The 20,635-nt window shown below is 44.3% G+C and overlaps 1 protein-coding gene across 2 annotated transcripts in view; it reads left to right on the top strand.

The window, feature by feature from the left end:
- LOC147123239 (gamma-aminobutyric acid receptor subunit alpha-2) overlaps window positions 1-20,635 on the top strand; it is a 547,289-nt gene that overhangs the window by 516,781 nt on the left and 9,873 nt on the right. For both annotated transcript variants that reach the window (XM_085969649.1, XM_085969641.1), the window contains one exon: window positions 12,125-12,327. In XM_085969649.1, the coding sequence (XP_085825775.1) occupies window positions 12,125-12,327 (203 nt within the window). The remainder of the gene's footprint in view (window positions 1-12,124; window positions 12,328-20,635) is intronic.

Raw genomic sequence — 20,635 nt, 5'->3', positions numbered from 1 at the left:
AACTAGGGCTGTAGAGAGGGCTTTAAACTAATTAGTGGGGGGGGAGGTTTCAAGAGAGCAAAAAATAAAAATGTCAGCAGAGAAGGCAATAGAGCAAGGTAGCAGTGGGGGAATTAAAAACCAGAGCGTGTCAGGAAGGGACAGAATATATAAAGATAAAGGTAAAGTAGTAAAGGGGGTAAAAGCAGAAATAAATTGTCACAAAACATATTTAAAAGTTCTTTATCTGAATGCACGCAGCATTCATAACAAAATAGATGAGTTGATGGTACAGATAACTACACATGGGTATGATCTGGTGGCCATTACAGAAACATGGCTGCAAGGTGACCATGACTGGGACCTAAACATCCAGGGGTATTTGACTATTAAGAAGGACAGACAGGAAGGAAAGGGAGGTGGGGTGGCTATGTTAATAAAGGATGGAATCACTGCAATAGTGAGAAATGATATTGGGTCAAAGGATCAGGATAGTGAAACAGTTTGGGTGGAGATAAGGAATAATAAGGGAAAAAAGTCACTAGTGGGCATAACCTAATGGCCTCCTAACAGTTGCAACTCTATTGGTCGGAGTATAAATCAGGAAATAGTTGGGGCTTGTAATAAGGGAACAGCTATAATCATGGGGGATTTTAACTTTCATATTGACTGGACAAATCAAATTGGGCAGGGCAGCCTTGAGGAAGCGTTCATAGAGTGCATTAGGGACGGGTTCCTTGAGCAGTATGTTACTGAACCAACCAGGGGGCAGGCAATCTTAGATCTGGTCCTGTGTAATGAGACAGGATTAATAAAAAAATGTCCTAGTAAAGGATCCCCTTGGAATGAGTGACCATAACATGGTTGAATTCCAAATTCAGTTGGAGGGCGAGAGAGTTGGATCTCAAACCAGCGTACTAAGCTTAAATAAAGGAGACTATGAAGGTATGAGAGCAGAGTTGACTAAAGTGGACTGGGAAAATAGATTAAGGTGTAAGACGGTACATGAGCAGTGGTGTACATTCAAGGAGATATTTCACAACTTTCAAGAAAAATATATTCCACTGAGGAAAAAGGGGCGTAAAAGAAAAGACAGCCATCCGTGGCTAAGTAAAGTAATAAAGGATAGTATCCGACTGAAAACAAGGGCATATAAAGTAGCCAAATCTAGTGGGAGGATAGAAGATTGGGAAGCATTTAAAAGCCAGCAAAGAATAACTAAAAGATTAATTAAGAAAGGGAAGATAGATTATGAAAGTAAACTACCCAAAAATATAAAAACAGATAGCAAGAGTTTCTACAGTTATATAAAAAGTAGAAGGGTGGCTAAAGTGAATGTTGGTCCCTTAGAGGACGAGACCGGGAAATTAGTAGTGGGGAACGTGGAGATGGCAAAACGCTGAACAAATATTTTGTATCAGTCTTTACAGTAGAGGACACTAAAAATATCCCAACACTGGAAAAACAGGGGGCTATGGGGGGGAGGAGCTAAACACGATTAAAATCACTAAGGAGATGGTACTCGATAAGATAATGGGACTTAAGGTGGATAAATCCCCTGGGCCTGATGGCTTACATCCTAGGGTCTTGAGAGAAGTAGCGGTAGGGATTGCGGGTGCATTGGTGGTAATTTTCCAAAACTCCCTGGATTCAGGAAAGGTCCCAGCAGATTGGAAAACTGCTAATGTAACGCCCTTATTTAAAAAGGGAGGTAGACAAAAGGCTGGAAACTATAGACCAGATAGCCTAACATCTGTGGTTGGCAAAATGTTGGAGTCCATTATTAAGGAAGCAGTAACAGGACATTTGGATAAGCATAATTTAATCGGACAGAGTCAGCATGGTTTTATGAAAGGGAAGTCATGTTTGACAAATTTGCTCGAATTCTTTGAGGACGTAACAAACAGGGTGGATGAAGGGGAACCAGTGGATGTGGTGTATTTGGACTTCCAAAAGGCATTTGACAAGGTGCCACACAAATGATTACTGCACAAGATAAAAAAATCACGGGATTGGGGGTAACATACTGGCATGGGTGGAAAATTGGCTATCTAATAGAAAGCAGAGAGGTGAGATAAATGGTTCATTCTCGGGTTGGCAATCAGTAACTAGTGGTGTTCCGCAGGGGTCAGTGCTGGGACCCCAACTCTTTACAATCTATATTAACAAATTGGAGGAGGGGACCAAGTGCAACATATCCAAGTTTGCCGACGATACAAAGATGGGAGGGAAAGCAGTGAGTGAGGAGGACATAAAAAACCTGCAAAAGGACATAGACAGGCTAAGTGAGTGGGCAGAAATTTGGCAGATGGAATATAATGTTGGAAAGTGTGAGGTTATGCACTTTGGCAGAAAAAATCAAAGAGCAAGTTATTATCTAAATGGAGAGAAACTTGCAAAGTGCTACAGTACAAAGGGATCTAGGGGTCCTGGTGCATGAAACACAGAAGGTTAGTATGCAGGTACAGCAGGTGATCAGGAAGGCCAATGGAATCTTGGCTTTTATTGCAAGGGGGATGGAGTATAAAAGCAGGGAAGTCTTGCTTCAGTTATACAGGGTACTGGTGAGGCCACACCTGGAATACTGCGTACAGTTTTGGTTTCCATATTTAAGAAAAGATATACTTGCTCTCGAGGCAGTTCAGAGAAGTTTCACTCGGTTGATTCCGGAGATGAGGGGGTTGACTTATGAGGAAAGGTTGAGTAGGTTGGGCCTCTACTCATTGGAATTCAGAAGAATGAGAGGTGATCTTATCAAAACATATAAGATTGTGAGGGGGCTTGATCGGGTGGATGCGGGGAGGATGTTTCCACTGATGGGTGAGACTAGGGGGCATAATCTTAGAATAAGGGGCTGCCGTTTCAAAACTGAGATGAGGAGAAACTTCTTCACTCAGAGGGTAGTGAATCTATGGAATTTGCTACCTCAGAGAGCTGTGGAAGCTGCAACATTAAATAAATTTAAAACGGAGATAGACAGTTTCCTAGCTGATAAGGGAATTAGGGGTTACGGGGAGCGGGCAGGGAAGTGGACGTGAGTCTAGGTTCGGATCAGCCATGATCCTATTGAATGGCGGAGCAGGCCCGAGGGGCCGTATGGCCTACTCCTGCTCCTACTTCTTATGTTCTTATGCTTTGTTCTTTGATTAGACGCTAAAAGCAAAAGTTTCTATATTATATGTACCAGAGATGACATGTCAGTCCTTGCTTTTTCAGCTTCAGCTTCTTACTTACAGCTTTTAAGTATTTTATTATGTGTTTGTGAATCTTCTGCAAACTTCCTAAAGTTTGATTTCTCATATTTTAATTAAGAACTGAAATACCCCTTGCTCATGTTATTGGTTTATTTCTGAATTACCTGCTCTGTAGATTGCAATATGTCCAAGTCACTGCTTTCCACTGGTTCAGAGGTCCGTACAGTGAGAAAAGAAAGAAAGGCTTGCATTTCTATAGCGCCTTTCACAACCTCAGGACGTCTGAAAGCGCTTTACAGCCAATGAAGTGCTTTTGAAGTGTAGTCACTGTTGTAATGTAGGAAATGTGGCAACCAAAATGCACACAGCAAGCTCCCACAAACAGCAATGTTATAATGACCAGACAACCTGTTTTAGTGATGTTGATTCAGGGATAAATATTGTAGGACTTTCTCCTACTACCGTTCAGACCTCGAGAATTACAAATAAGCATAACAATGACAGATAAGCTTGTTATCAATAAAAATGGTATTTAATCACACGACAGTTTATTAATTCATGCATACATAAAAGTGTCCTAGCAATATATATGCCCTATATTTTATTAATTTGTACATACAGAAAAGTACCCCCAGCAATTTATATGCCCTACAGTTTAATAAGTCAAGCATACATAGAAGTACCTCAGCAATATATATGCTCCACTTCTGACTTTCATACATACACTCCTCCTCGGGGGATCAGTCTGACTTGGTGGTAGGCTCCAGAAGTCAACTGGCCAGTCAAATAGCTTCCTTTGTTCTGAGTTTTCGCGCCTTTTTCTCTTCCCTTTATGATGTTCTCATGCATGGGTCCCTCATGTCTTTTCCAGCTGCCTCCCTCGGATAGGTCAGTTTCACTTCCAACTTCCCTTGATTGGTGTTCCTTCTGCATGATATGCTCATGTCCCTGTGATGTGTGTGGAGGGTGGGACTTCCTCTTTACCCTGTGTTCCCCCCTGCCCATGTGGTCTTACAAACAAAGGATTACACACTGATCTCATCCATTTTGAATCGTCCGTTTTTATCTCACAATTCGTTCACAATTTCAATCTCCACACAGTAGCAGCAGTTTTTATTACGTGTATAGCAGCTTACAATATTGGCCAGGTCACCGGGGATAGCACAGATACATCAAATGGCCCTCCGAACCTAATTTGAGATCAGAGGTATAACATCAATACTTTCTTTCAACAACCAGCACCGGTAGACGCAAATCACTTGAACCATTGTGTGCTTCTTTGTCTCTCCCTTCAGCTTCCTTTCCATGGTTGTTAGTGTATCAACAGTCTATTGTTGAACAGTACACACTCATGGACTTTTTCTCCAATCCATGTTTAAGCCTATGCCAGTCCACTGTCACAGCTGTTTCATGTTCATATGACAAGCAGCTGTATAGTTCTTCATTGCAGAAGCTGTGGGATTCAGTCCTTGTTTCCCAAAGAAAGCAAGACTATGAGGTAAATCCTGGAGCCTAGGTGGGCTCTTGTTGACTGACTAGTCAAGGTGTCTTGTTCAGGAATAGGGTAGAGGAAACTTTAGAGGAGATTTTCCAGGATCTGTGCCCAGCTGCGCTGGATCGCCTAGGTGCAGCAACTATCAGAAAGTTGGGTGGGTCGGAGTGAACACCTTCAAAGAACCTTGCCCGATTTTTCTCCATTAATTTAAGTAGAAAGAAAATTCGGCAGGTTCCAATATTTAACAAGTCTAGGAGATCGACTGGGTTCAGACCCTGAAATATCTCCCCTTTTAGCTGTTTTTGAAACTGAAGCAAGCTTCACAAAATCAAAACCAAACAACCTTACAGCTTATACTCCCTCTTGACCTCTAGCTTTTTGTTTCCCAACACTGGATTTCCTTTTTAAACACTGCTGTCTTCTTAGATTACAAGGTAAATTCATTGGCAAAGCATGCTCAGGGTAACAAGACCAAAGAAAGTAGTACCACTACACAATTCTCAAAAGTTCAGACTTCAATATTTGTCTTCAATGTGCAGAATTGGCATCTTGATACTAAATCTTGTCTCTCATCAGATTCTGAAACTGTTTTGTGGTAGCACACCAGCTGGACTATTTGTAATGGCCCACCTCCAGTCCTCTCTTTCTCCCTTGCGTTTTGCACTGTCTTCTCCTACAAGCGGCAAAAAAATAGACCTGTGAGTGACTGAAGGTCACGTATTCACCCGATAGATGCAGTGCATTAGGTGAGGGTGACTATGAGACAGATATTGCATAAGCATTGGGGTGAGTGGCAACGGTGGCTAGATAAATGGGGAAGTGATGAAGTGCATAGAAAGTGAAGGCTGGGTGCTGCTCTGAATGGAGTGGGTGTGAAGAGTGATGTGATAGAGAACACTTGGCAAGACAGAGTAAAGGAGGGGGTGGCCTAAATCACAGGATGTAGGTGAATCACCAAAAATACTCACTTTTCATGATGTGGCTAGGTTAAACCACTTCCTGCACTGCATCCAAGACCTGATTACAATGCTCCTGCTGCTGACCTCATCAGCCACCTCCAGCCACACCTTCTTGGTGAGAGCTGCAGGTTTTTTCCTCCCATTGCTGGGAAAAATATGTCCCTTCTGCTCCCTCCTGCATCCAGCAGTAATTCCAGTGATGCTTTATTGAACCTGGGTGCTGCCCTTGCTCAATGTGCAGCATCCATCATGAACACATCCTGGCTCCTCCAATTTCATGCTGTACATTGTCCCTTTCAATAGAGCTGAGATCACATCATACGGGTGTGCATCACATCTGCTGTGCATCTTGGAGTCGCAGAACCCGGAAGTCAAAATTTATTGTTTCAATTCAGTTGCGGTCGCAGATTCTGACTCACTGACTTGACTTCGGGGTTTCGCCCACACAATTCCACCCCCTGCTCGGAAGCCACCTTCAGAATGCACAAAGCATTCTTAATAAGGTAGACAAATTAACAGCGCAAATAGATGTAAACGGCTACGATATCATTGCGATTATGGAGACAAGGCTGCAGGGTGAACCAAGGCTAGGAGCTGAATATCCAAAGATATTTGATATTTAGGAAGGACAGGCAAAAAGGAAAAGGCGGTCGGGTGGCGTTGTTAGTAAAAGATGAAATCAGAGCAATAGTGAGAAGGGATATTGGCTCAGAAAATAAAGTTTTAGAATCAATCTGGGTGGAGCTAAGAAGCACCAAGGGGCAGAAAACATTGGTGGGAGTTGTCTATAGGCCTCCAAACAGTAGTGGTAATGTAGGGGCTGGCATCAAACAGGAAATTAGAGATGCATGTAACAAGGGTACTACAGTAATCATGGGTGACTTTACTCTACAATTAGACTGGCCAAACCAAATTAGCAATAATACTGTGGAGGATGAATTCCTGGAGTGCGTACGAGATGGTTTTTTAGACCAGTACATTGAGGCACCAACGAGGGAACACACTATCCTAGATTGGGTATTGTGCAATGAGAAGGGGTTAATTAATACTCTTGTTGTGCGAGGTCCTTTAGGGAAGAGTGACCAGAACATGATAGAATTCTTCATGAAGATGGAAAGTGAAGAAGTCCAATCCAAAACTAGGGCCCGAATTCTAAACAAAGGAAACTATGAAGGGAGGAACTGAAAGAAATCAGTATTTGTAGGGAAATGGTGTTAGGGAAATTGATGGGACTGAAGGCCGATAAATCCCCAAGGCCTGATAATCTACATCCCAGGTTACTTAAGGAAGTGGCCCTAGAAATAGTAGATGTATTGCTGATCATCTTCCAACATTCGATGGAATCTGGAACAGTACCCATGGATTGGAGGGTAGCTAATGTTGCCCCACTATTCAAAAAAGGTGGTAGAGAGAAAACGGGGAATTACAGACCAGTAAGCCTGACATCAGTAGTGGGGAACATGCTAGAGTCCATTATAAAAGATGTAATAGCAGAGCACTTGGAAAACAGTGACATGATCGGACAAAGTCAACATGGATTTACAAAAGGTAAATCGTACTTGACTAATTTACTGGAATTTTTTGAGGATGTGACTGGTAAAATAGATAAGGGAGAACCAGTGGATGTGGTGTATTTGGACTTTCAGAAGGCTTTTGATAAGGTCCCACATAAGAGATTAGCATGTAAAGTTAAGGCACATGGGATTGGGGGCAAGGTATTGACTTGGATAGAGAACTGGTTGGCAGACAGAAAGCAAAGAGTTGGAATAAACGGGTCTTTTTCCGAGTGGCAGGCAGTGACTAGTGGGGTACCGCAGGACCACAGCTATTCACAATATTTATTAATGATCTAGACAAGGGAACTAGGTGTAATATCTCCAAATTTGCAGACGACACAAAGCTGGGTGGGCATGTGTGCTGTGAGGAGGATGCCGAGAAACTCCAGGATGATTTGGACAGGTTGGGTGATTGGGCAGAAGCACGGAAGATGCAATATAACGTGAATAACTGTGAGGTTATCCACTTTGGTGGCAAAAACAGGAAGGCAGATTATTATCTGAGCGGCAATATATTGGGAGAAGGGGAAGTGCAACGAGACCTGGGTGTCCTTGTGCACCAGTCGCTGAAGGTAAGCATGCAGGTATAGCAGGCAGTTAAGAAGGCAAATGGTATGTTGGCCTTCGTAGCGAGAGGGTTTGAGTACAGGAACAAGGATGTCTTGCTGCAGTTGTACAGGGCCTTGGTGAGATCACATCTTATCTTGAGTATTGTGTGCAGTTTTGGTCGCCTTATCTGAGGAAGGATGTTCTTGCCATGGAAGGAGTTCAGTGAAGATTCACCAGGCTGATACCTGGGATGGCAGGAATGACGTATGAGGAGAGATTGGGTCGATTGTGCTTATACTCGCTGGAGTTTAGAAGAATGAGAGGGGATCTCATTGAAACATATAACATTCTGACAGGACTGGACAGACTAGATGCAGGAAGGATGTTCCCGATGGCCGGGGAGTCCAGAACCAGAGGTCACAGTCTAAGGATAAGGGGTAAGCCATTTAGGACAGAAATGAGGTGGAATTTCTTCACCCAGAGAGTGGTGAACCTGTGGAATTCTCTACCACAGAAGGCAGTAGAGGCCAATTCATTAAATATATTCAAGAAGGAGTTGGATATATTTCTTAAGGCTAAAGGGATCAAGGGGTATGGGGAGAAAGCAGGGACCGGTACTGAATTTGGATGATCCGCCATGATCGCATTGAATGGCGGAGCAGGCTCGAGGGGCCGAATGGCCTACTCCTGCTCCTATCTTCTATGTTTCTATGTATGAGGAGTGAGTTGGCTATGATAGATTGGATAGCTTCATTAAAAGGCATGACAGTGGATAGGCAATGGCTACCATTTAAGGAACAAATGCATGAATTGCAACAGTTATACATTCCTTTCTGGTGCAAATACACAAAAGGAAAAGCGGCCCAACCAGGGCTAACAAAAGAAATTAAGGATAGTATTAGATCCAAAGAGGAGTCATATAAAGTTGCCAGAAAAAGTAGCAAGCCTGAGGATTGGGAGCAGTTTAGAGTTCAACAAAAAAGGACCAAGAGGTTGATTAAATGGGGAAAAATAGAGTATGAGAGTAAACTTGCAAGGAACATAAAAGTGGACTGTAAAAGCTTCCACAAGTATGTAAAAAGAAAAAGAGTGGTGAAGACAAATGTAGGTCCCTTACAATCAGAAATGTGAGAATTTATAATCGGGAACAAAGAAATGGCAGAACAATTAAACAAATACTTTGGTTCTGTCTTCATGGAAGAGGGCACAAATAACTTTCCACAAATGCTAGGAAACTAAGGGTCTAGTGAGAAGGAGCAATTAAAGGAAATTAGTATTAGCAAAAAAATAGTGCTGGAGAAATTAATGGGACTGAAAGCTGATAAATCCCCAGGGCCTGATAATCTGCATCCCAGAGTACTAAAAGAGGTAGCCATGGAAATAGTGGATGCATTGGTTGTCATCTTCCAAAATTCTATAGATTATGGAACAGTTCCTGCAGATTGGAGGGTGACAAATGTAACCCCACTATTTAAAAAAGGAGGGAGAGAGAATACAGGGAACTACAGACCGGTTAGCCTAACATCAGTAGTAGGGAAAATGCTAGAGTCTATTATAAAGGATGTGATAACAAGAAACTTAGAAAATATCAACAGGATTACACAAAGTCAACATGGATTTATGAAATGGAAATCGTGTTTGACAAACCTACTGGAGTTTTTTGAGGATGTAACTGGTAGAATAGATGAGGGAGAACCAGTGGATGTGGTGTATTTGGATTTTCAGAAGGCCTTTGATAAAGTCCCACATAAGAGGTTAGTGTGCAAAATTAAGCACATGGAATTGGGGGCAATATACTGGCATGGATTGAAAATTGGTTAACAGACAGGAAACAGAGAGTAGGAATAAATGGGTCTTTTTCGAGGTGACAGGCGGTGACTAGTGGGGTACCGCAGCGATCAGTGCTTCGGCCCCAGCTATTCACAATATATATCAATGATTTAGATGAGGGAACCAAATGTAATATTTCCAAGTTTGCTGATGACACAAAACTAGGTGGGATTACAAGTTGTGAGGAGGATGCAAAGAGGCTTCGAGGCAATTTAGAAATGTTGAGTGAGTGGGCAAATACATGGCAGATGCAGTATAACGTGGATAAATGTGAAGTTATGTACTTCGGTAGGAAAAACAGAAAGGCAGGGTATTATTTAAATGGTGGTAGATTGGGAAATGTTGATGTACAAAGGGACCCGGGTGTCCTTGTATACCAGTCAGTGAAAGCAAACATGCAGGTGCAGCAGGCAATTAGGAAGGCAAATGGTATGATAGCCTTCATTGCAAGAGGATTTGAGCACAGGAGCAAGGATGTCTTACTACAGTTATACAGGGCCTTGGTGAGACCACACCTGGAGTACTGTGTGCAGTTTTGTTCTCCTTACCTAAGAAAGGATATATTTGCCATAGAGGGAGTGCAGCGAAGGTTCACCAGACTGATTCCTGGGATGGCAGGACTGTCGTATGAGGGGAGATTGGGTGGTCTAGGCCTGTATTCCCTAGAGTTTAGAAGAATGAGAGGGGATCTCATTGAAACGAATAAAATTCTGACAGGGCTAGACAGACCGGATACAGGGAGGATGTTTCCCCTGGCTGGGGGGTCTAGAACAAGGGGTCACAGTCTCAGGATATGGGGTAGGACATTTAGGACTGAGATGAGGAGAAATTTCTTCAATCAGAGGATGGTGAACCTGTGGAATTCTCTACCACAGAAGGCTGTGGAGGAAGTCACTGAATATATTTAAGAAGGAGATAGATAAATTTCTAGACACAAAAGACATCAGGAGGTATGGGGAGAGAGTGGGAATATGGTAATGGCCCAGAAATTCGGGTCGGAGGCTTCCCGCGGTTGCAAGCCTCCGACCTGCACTTACCTAGCGTGAAGGCCATTGAGCTGTGGGCCCGCGTGGAATTCCGATCCTGGGCCTCCTCCAACTGCCGGCGCGCAGTGCTTGTGTATTCCAGGGGCGCAGTTATTTCGATGCGTCCCCTGGGATCACGTGGGCCATGGAGAGCCAATGGTAGCAGGGAAATGCCCATTCCTAAAATTGACAGGAAGAGCTGTCAAAACTATAAATACTATAAGCCCCAAAATATCACTAAAACTGCAAATAAATTTTTTTTAAATCACATTTTTAAAATAACTATAAATTACATAAAATAACTATTTTAAACAATAACTTAAATTTTTGAAAAAATTAATTACCTTTTCTAACGGGGCTAAAAATAAACTTACCTTTCTTTAAACTATTTAAAAATAATAAACCTGTGGAAAAAATGTTTTAATTTTAATTAATTCATCACTTACCTTGTTAAAAGCAGGCCTTGGGCCTACTTTTTACATGTGTAACTCCTGGAGACTTACCCTCCCAGAGAAAGCTGAAAAAAAACGTAAGTTCCATGCGCACGCGCTGCCTCTCCAGCGTACGTGTTCGACCTCTGAACCCTTTCCTTTAAGGGAACGGACGTTCCGGTTTCCCGCACATGCGCAGTGCATGCACGAAACCGGCACTTCCATTGGGCCTACGGGTGAGTACCCCGTGCGTACTCACCCGTGGAGACCCCAATTTCTGGGCCAATGAGATAGAGGATCAGCCATGATCATATTGAATGGTGGAGCAGGCTCGAAGGGCTGAATGGCCTACTCCTGCTCCTACTTTACTTTGTTTCTATGTTTCTATTAATTTTGGGGTCAATATCCAGTGAAGCACTGAATCAACATGCTACCGTTACCGAATAAATATTCATGAAATTATTTTAACATGTTTCTCGTGTGCATTTTCCTTGGTGCACTGGGAATTTAACAAGCAGTCAAGAAGGAAATGGCCAAACACAGCACACAAAAAATATACAAGCCATTTCCACTCACAGGTAGAAAAGGAGCCATTTCATTTTTTATTATAAAGAAATGCATTAAGGTGCTTCGGGACCGATCAGGGCACATATATTCCTTTCATAAGAGGAAACCAATATTGTTGTGGTAATGTGCCACTAGTACCCCACTTGGATATTAAAAAGTATTTAGCCTTGCAAAGCTCATAGCAATTCAAATTTATTAAAATGGCAGGAACAGCACCTAAGGCACCACGTAGATGCAAACTCCAGCTTCTTGTCAACAGAGCACCACATATTTAATGGACTGGGGAAGAATGTCATCTGAAATGTGCATCACAATAAAATGTGTTTGGTTGCAAAATGCAGTAGCAAAGCACTTCTGCAGTGTCACAAAAGAAATATCCAGGTACACTTTGTTTCGAACAATAATTGTATTTTTTTTTGCTTGGTCCACAAAAATAAATATATTAGAACTTTGCAAGGATATTTTGTACTCTACGGATCTTGTTGCTTGTTGGCATAAAATGATGGAGTTTTCTGTTAATGATTTTTGTCCTTTTCTAGGAGTGACAACAGTGCTTACAATGACGACTCTGAGCATCAGTGCTCGAAACTCTCTTCCTAAAGTTGCATATGCAACTGCCATGGACTGGTTTATTGCTGTCTGCTACGCCTTTGTGTTCTCTGCACTAATAGAATTTGCCACGGTAAATTATTTTACAAAACGAGGCTGGGCTTGGGATGGCAAAAGTGTTGTGAATGATAAGGTAAGGGTTTCTTTCATCTGCATGTAATAGATTCTTAATGTGCAAACTAATGACAACATAATAACATGTTCATCCTCCATGACTTAATGGGTAAATTCAACACACAATGTAATATTCAGCAATATAGGTTAGGAGGGTACTAGGTTCAATGTGCTGACTTTGCTGGTGTAAGCCAGTGGGGAACAACATTTTAACAATTAGCTTCAGCATCCCAGTACTAGGGAAGAAAAAAATAGCCAAGGTTTCCACTCCTGATCACTTTCCAGTGAATCTTGTTGGAAAGCGAAACATTGGGTGACACCAGATCAAACTCAGTTGTGAGGCCCCTTCTGCCAGCTACCATTTACTGTCCAAGTTCACATGGAAGAACAAGAATTTGGCTGAGGTGCCAGAGGACTACTGGTGCCCACGGATCTGTACCCTACGAGTATGGCAGGAAGATATAGATGGACTGGTCAGGTGGGCAGAAAAGTGGTAAATGGAATTCAATCCAGAGAAGTGTGAAGTAATAGAATTGGGGAGGGCTAACAAGGCAAGGGAATACACAATAAATGGTAGGATCCTGAGAAGTGTAGAGGAACAGAGGGACCTTGGATTGCATGTTCACAAATCCCTGAATGTAGCAGGACAGATAGATAAGATGGTTAAGAAGGCATACAGGATGCTTTCCTTTATTAGCTGAGGCTTAGAATATAAGAGCAGGGAGGTTATGCTAGAACTGTATAAAACATTAGTTTGGCCACAGCTAGAGTTTCCATCCCAGGGTTTTAAAGGAAGTAAGTGACCACATTGCAGATGACCTAACTATAATCTTCCAAAGTTCTCTTGATTCAGGAACCGTTCCTTTAGATAGGAAAATTGCACATGTCACTCTGCTATTTATGAATGGTGAGAGAGGTGTAATGTATGTACCTTTAAGGGAGAGAACTACTTTTACAGCTCCTGTATACTGTAGTACCGGCAGTGACCACACCTGTATATAAACCCTGAGTAGTGATCTGTACAGTTAGTTCTAGAGTAACCCTCATTCAGTAAACACCTGTTGAATCGTTCCCTGCAGTCTTGTTGTCTAATTATTGAAGGACACAACATCAAGATACACGGACATAACATTGGCGATGGGCAGATTCGAACCTACCTGCAACTCTGCATCACCTCCCAGGGATTCGCTCCTGGAGAACAGTGGAAGGAGGTCGAGTCCAGAAGCACGGGCGTCGACCACGGGCAACCGCCCAGTCATCCAGCAGAGATTTGAGCATCGCAGGGGAGGCTGTCGAGCGCCAGGCTTGGCTTTCCAGTCACGGTGGTCCAGCGAAACGGGCTGGCAACAGGTACTGCGCAGACCCTTCCCGGACAGCGGCGGCTAGAGCCGACCGGGCGGCACAGAAAAAAGCCAAGCAGCGTTGACAGGGGAGAGAGAGAGGGCAGAGCGCACAGGGCGCAGCCGGTGTTCAGGACCGAGCGGCGTCAACGGGGGAGAGAAATGAGAGAGAGCAGAGCGCAGCCGGTGTTCAAGGGCCGAGCAGTGTCAACGGGGGAGAGAGGCGAGCAGGAATACGCGCAGAGCGCAGCCGGTGTTCAAGGGCCGAGCAGCGTCAACGGGGGAGAGAGGCGCGCAGGAAAACGCGAGGCGCTGCCATTGCCACGAGGACCGCAGAGAGCGGCATTGGCAGCAGCGCAGGAGCAGCGCACGAAACCCACAGGGCGTCGCCATTTGCCACGAGGGCCGCCGAGAGCGGCGTTGGCAGCAGCGCGGGAGACGCCATTTTGAGCCGCAGTGGGGAAGAAAGGAAAGCGCGGGAGATGCCATTTTAAGCCAGTCTAACCACACCCAAAAATGCCGAAGAGTGGCAGTATCACAGCGTTCGACAATGAAGCCAAAGATTGGACGACATATGTCGAACGCATAGAAGTATACTGCAAGGCGAATGAAGTGCCAGATGACAACAAAGCGCTGGTATTGTTGAATTCAATGGGTGCAAAAACGTATGGCTTACTACGAAACCTAGTAACCCCAGAGAAGCCAGTAGAAAAGGATTTTGAAAGCATAGTGTCAATCCTACAGGACCACTTAAACCCCACACCGCTGCTGATAGCAGAAAGATTCAAGTTTCACAAAAGGAACCAGCATAAAGACGAAAGTAATGCTGAGTATTTAACGGAACTGTGCAAGCTATCGAAACACTGCCAGTTTGGAACGGGACTAGCAGATACTTTAAGGGACAAGTTTGTGTGTGGGCTTCAAAGTGAAGGAACCCAGAAACGGCTTCTTTCAGAAAAGGATCTTATGCTGGACAAGGCTTTCAGCATTGCAGTATCACACGAAGCAGCAGCATGGGGCGCTGCAGAGATACAATGGAGACCGCAAGAATATGGCACAAATGAAATGTCATACGGAACAGTGACGTGCTATCGCTGCGGCAGAACAACACATGACCATAATGATTGCTGGTTCAAGGACAAAGTGTGCAGACAGTGTGGAAAAATAGGTCACATAGCAAGAGTCTGCAGGTCGGGAAAGAAAACCAGCAGCAAGAAATCTCCACAGGAGAAGTACAAGAAGGTACATAAGGTGACGGAGAGTAGTTCAGACGAACAGATAAGTGATACAGACTCCGGAAGCAAGGAGCTGGGTTGCCTGAAACTACATAATGTGATCAAAACGGAGGATCACCAAACTATCTGGGTCACGCTCAAGATAGCAGGAGTCCAAGTGAAAATGGAATTGGACACAGGATCAGCCCTAACAGTCATAAACCGAAGGGACTACAAGCGGCTATTCTCACTTGAGAGATACAAAGATTGTCTTGAAGACGTACACGGGGTAAAAAGTCTACCCCAAAGGAAAAATAAGGGTGAACGTTATATATAACGGCAAGGAAACACCAAAAATGGACCTATATGTATTGCCAGATGGAGGACCACCACTACTAGGACGTGAATGGATCCGGAAGATACAGCTAGATTGGCATTCCATACAAGCACTGACTGTAGATGCCAAAAAGGATGACGACGTCTCACCTGGACGACTGTCAAAAATGCTAACTGACGCACAAGAAGTATTCCAGCAGGGACTCGGAACACTAAAAGGCATAACAGCAATGATCAAAATAGAGGAAAATGCAAGCCCAAAGTTTATTAAGGCCAGATGCTTAAGTTTTATGCGATCCGCCCAGCCGTCGAAGCAGAGCTGGAAGGTTTGGAACGTTCAGGAGTACTGTCCAAAGTGGACTGGAGCGAGTGGGCTACACCCATCATTCCTGTAATGAAGAGGTCGTTGAGTAATACGCCTGGGGAACCAAAGAAGGTTCGCATCTGTGGGGACTTTAAGGTGACAGTGAACCCAGTCCTTCACACTGTACAATATCCGCTTCCGCGGATTGAAGATATTTTCGCCTCGCTATCTGGAGGGAAACGCTACACTAAGATTCACCTGGCCCAGGCGTACCTGCAAATGGAGGTAGAAGAAGCCTCGAAACAGTACCTCAGGATCAATACTCATAAAGGTCTCTGCCAATACAACCGGCTGGTGTTCGGGGTAGCATCAGCTCCGGCTTTTTGGCAAAGGGCAATGGAACAAGTCCTGCAAGGGATTCCAGGGACCCAGTGTTATTTGGAAGGCATCCTGGTCATGGGCGAAAATGACAGTGATCACCTCGCCAACCTGGAGCAGGTGCTCACTAGATTGAAGGAATATGGGCTCCGAGCTAATCGTCCCAAATGCGAGTTTTTCCAGAAGCAGATCTCGTATTGTGGCCACGTTATTGATAAAGAGGGGTTACATAAGTCCCCTGAAAAGATTGAGGCAGTAGTCAAGGCTCCAGCACCGGAAAACGTGTCACAACTGAGGTCGTTCCTCGGGCTGGTGAACTACTACCATAAGTTCTTGCCGAATTTGTCTACAGTACTACACCCACTGAACACCCTACTGCAAACGGGGGTAGCATGGAAGTGGAGTGACGAATGTAAACGAGCTTTCCAGAAGAGCAAAGCATTGATCACATCAAAAGAGGTGTTGGCTCATTTCAACCCAGCACTACCAATTCGGTTGGCGTGTGATGCATCACCCTATGGCATTGGAGCGGTGCTGTCGCACAAATTCCCGGATGGCTCGGAGAGGCCAGTAGCCTTTGCATCTCGGTCACTAAACTCAGCCGAGCGTAACTACACCCAGATTGACAGGGAGGCCCTCAGCCTAGTGTGGGGAGTGAAAAAGTCCAATCACTATCTGCACGGGCAGAAGTTCACCTTGCTGACTGACCACCAACCACTTGTCTCCATCTTTAATCCAAAGAAGGGCGTTCCGGTGATGACTGCGCAACGGCTACAAAGATGGTCCCTTTTTCTAGGGGCGCACCAATATGAAATCGAGTATAAGGGCACGTTACAGCATGGAAACGCTGATGGGCTATCACGCCTGCCACTGCCTACTGCGGAGGAAGCACCAGCACTGGATCCTGTTGAAATTTTTCATTCGACTATAATTGAATGCTTGCCAATAACTAACGCTGGTGTAGAGAAGGAGACCCGAAATGACCCGACGCTGTCTCGGGTATATGATTTGACGGTGAAGGGATGGCCAGCACATGGCGACTCACTGTTGCCAGCATTCTCATCCAGAAGAGAACAGCTGTCAGTATGCCAGGGGACCTTGATGTGTGGATCCAGAGTGGTGATTCCACCCAAGTTAAGGGAGAGAGTGCTAAATGAGCTACATGAAGGTCATCTGGGGGGAGTGAAAATGAAAAGCCTTGCTAGGGCTTATGTGTGGTGGCCGGGAATCGATCAACAAAACCAGAAGGTCCAAAATGCACCACCACATGCCCCTCTACACCCATGGGAGTGGCCCTCATCTCCATGGCAACGGGTGCATATTGATTTTGCTGGTCCATTCATGGACTCAATGTTTTTAATAGCCATGGATGCGCACTCGAAATGGCCTGAGGTGATCAAAATGTCCTCCACCACCACGGAGAAAACTATTGCAGTCCTACGGACCATTTTTGCCAGGAACGGCTTGCCAGAGCAGATTTGCTCTGATAACGGACCACAGTTTGTGTCTGAAGAGTTTCGAAGATTTATGAAAAGGAATGGGGTAAGGCATTACACATCCGCCCCGTATCATCCAGCCACACATGGATTGGCTGAGAGGTTCGTACCAACCTTTAAAAAAGCAGTAAAGGCCATGTGCGATGACGACATTCCACTGCAGCATAAGGTGGACAATTTCCTGTTAGCCTACAGAAATGCGACACATGCAGTCACCAACCAGGCCCCGGCCATGATGTTCTTTAACCGAAGGTTGAGATCTTGTCTGGATTTGCTCAGACCAAATGTACGAAGAGATGTTGAGAGTAAGCAATTCCAACACATCAATGAGAAGCCAACAAGGAGCTTCAATGTAGGACAACCAGTCTTGGCCCGCGACTACCGAACAGAGAAATGGCAACCAGGAACGATATGCACACGGCAGGGGCCACTAATGTACACAGTGGATGTTGGGGAGAACATTGTGAGACGCCATGCTGACCAGATCCTAGAGTCACAGGAACGAGTCAACCCCATGTCTCGGCCATACGTACCTGGTGAGGAACCCGACGTACAGGTTGCATCTACCTCAGAAACAATAGCATTGGAAGCTGATGAATCAACTGACGACAGGGTGCTAGAATCGCCTCCGCACCAAGAGCGAGACACTCGGGAAAGGCGTTATCCAGAAAGAATCAGGAAGCCTCCCCAAAGACTGAATTTATAAATAGACTATTTTCAGCTAATGTTGCATGTTAAAAGTGTTAATTGTAATTAGTTTGATGTTTAATTGTTAAATGAGTGTTATGGTACTGTTAATCTAAAAGGGGAGGAATTGTAATGTATGTACCTTTAAGGGAGAGAACTAATTTTACAGCTCCAGTATACTGTAGTACCGGCAGTGACCACACCTGTATATAAACCCTGAGTAGTGATCTGTACAGTTAGTTTTAGAGTAACCCTCATTCAGTAAACACCTGTTGAATCGTTCCCTGCAGTCTTGTCTAATTATTGAAGGACACAACATCAAGATACACAGACATAACAAGAGGGAAACCAGGGAATTATAGACCAGTTCGCCTAACATCTGTTTTCGGGAAATTACTAGAGTCTATAATTAAGGATAGGGTGACTGAATACCTTGAAAATTTGAAGCTGATTCGTGAGAGCCAGCATGGATTTGTAAAAGGTAGGTCATGCCTGATGAACCTGATTGAATTTTTTGAAGAGGTGCCTAAAGTTGTGGGCAGGGGAATGCCAATGATTGCTATTTATATGGACTTCCAGAAGGCATTTGATAAAGTCTCTCATGAAAGACTGTTAACTAAGGTTGAAGCCCATGGAATTGACAGCAAATTATTGACCTGGTTAGGAAATTGGCTGAGCGGCAGGAGACAGAGAGTGGGGATAATGGGCAGGTACTCTAATTGGCAGATGATGGGATAGAAAGCCCCATATCCAAATTTGCCGATGACACAAACTTGCCAACTCCTGTTCCTAGGTTTCTATATTCCTATGTACTGTGTACAGTTCTGGTCACCGCATTGCAGAAAATATGTGATTGCACTAGAGAGGGTACAGAGGACATTTACGAGGATGTTGCCAGGACTGGAAAATTTAAGCTATGAGGAAAGATTGGATAGGTTGGGGTTGTTTTCTTTGGAAGAGAGGAGGCTGAGGGGAGATTTAATTGAGGTGTATAAAATCATGAGGGGCCTAGATAGAGTGGATAGGAAGGACGTATTTCCCTTAGCAGAGCGGTCAATAACCAGGGGGCATAGATTTAAAGTATTTGGTAGAAGGATTAGAGGGGAGTAGAGGAAACATTTTTTCACCCAGAGGTTGGTGGGGGTCTTGAACTCACTGCCTGAAAGGGTGGTAGAGGCAGAAACCCTCATTGCATTTAAAAAGTACTTAGATATGCACTTGAAGTGCCGTAACCTACAAGGCTACGGACCAAAAGCTGGAAAGTGGGATTAGGCTGGATAGCTCTTTTTCGGCCGGCACAAGCACGATGGGCAGAATGACCTCCTTTTGTGCTGTAAATTTCCATGATTCTGTGTCTGGAATCTTCTACACACAGTATTCTAGTCTGAAGAGTAATTGGAGTCTGGGCAAGTCAGAAGTTCAAAATGGGCCATTAGAAAGTTTGGGGCAGATATTGGTCTTGAGTGGTAGCACAAAATGGGCAATAGAGACTTGGCAGCCAGTCTTACACCAGGCTTGAGTTTCTTTTCAATTAAAAAAATTGTGCAGAGCGTAAAGCAGGTTGCTGATTCACTATCACCCGGTTTGTGCTACCGGCCAGACCAATTTCTACCCAGCGAGTTTAATTAATATTTGTGTGGTCAGCAAGCACTTTCATACTGAGGTGTACAGCATATTTTTCAGCAATTGATTATAATGGCAAAATAATCTTGGAGAGTGCAGCCCAAGCAGAAGATATATAATATTAACAAAAAATGAGACAATATTAATTTTAATATCTTAATTTCCTTTTTGCATGAAACTGAATGAGATTTTAAAATATGCAACCTCTCACCAATGTAGCATCAGACAAATCAGTTATATTAAATCCTTTTTGCTGTGTATTTATATTTGGTGCTCCAGAAATGATATATGTTTGCATCAGGTATTTTACAGTGCTTAATGCTTGGACTGTGACTCTAGGTCCGCGATTTTACTAACCTCGGCGGGCCCATGGCGGGCAACATTGGTGGTGGGTCCCGACCCCACTACTGTCTCCATCCTGGCCTCTGAAATTAATTTCCCATAATTGGGCTTGTTAAGTCCGCCCAGCGCGTTTGCCGGCCAATTAGAGGAAGTGGGTCTGATGATGTCATTTGATGACGCGTCATCAGCTGGTTTCCTTAAAGGGACCATGGCCAACTTTAGTTTGACAGTTATGCTGTCAGTGTTCTACAGCATTGAGGTGCTGCAAACACTGATAAGCACTGCACAGAGGTGCAGGGCTGCACCCAGACTCTCCCATGACTCCCTTCATATGCTTCCCATGGGCGGAAGAGACCTCCCTAGGAGATCAACACATCCTTGTTGCACATTGTACGGGAGGACACAAGCAGGGATGTGGTCAGGAGGACCAGGCTGCAGTGGTGCAAACATTTCAATTATCTCAGTAGATCACGAAACATTACTGCAAAGCCACACTCAACCTCATCTTGCTGTGCCGCTCATCACATCCCCATCACTCTGCCTTCCCTACTCCACTCCTGCACATATTTACTCACACCAACTTACCTTGGACCTCCACCCATCCCTC

Source organism: Somniosus microcephalus, chromosome 2, assembly GCF_052327205.1.
Source record: "Somniosus microcephalus isolate GS21.2 chromosome 2, FLI_Smic_1.0, whole genome shotgun sequence".
NCBI lineage: Eukaryota > Metazoa > Chordata > Chondrichthyes > Squaliformes > Somniosidae > Somniosus > Somniosus microcephalus.
The sequence above is the reverse complement of the archived record's forward strand: the minus strand, read 5'-3'. Positions and strand labels throughout refer to the sequence as shown.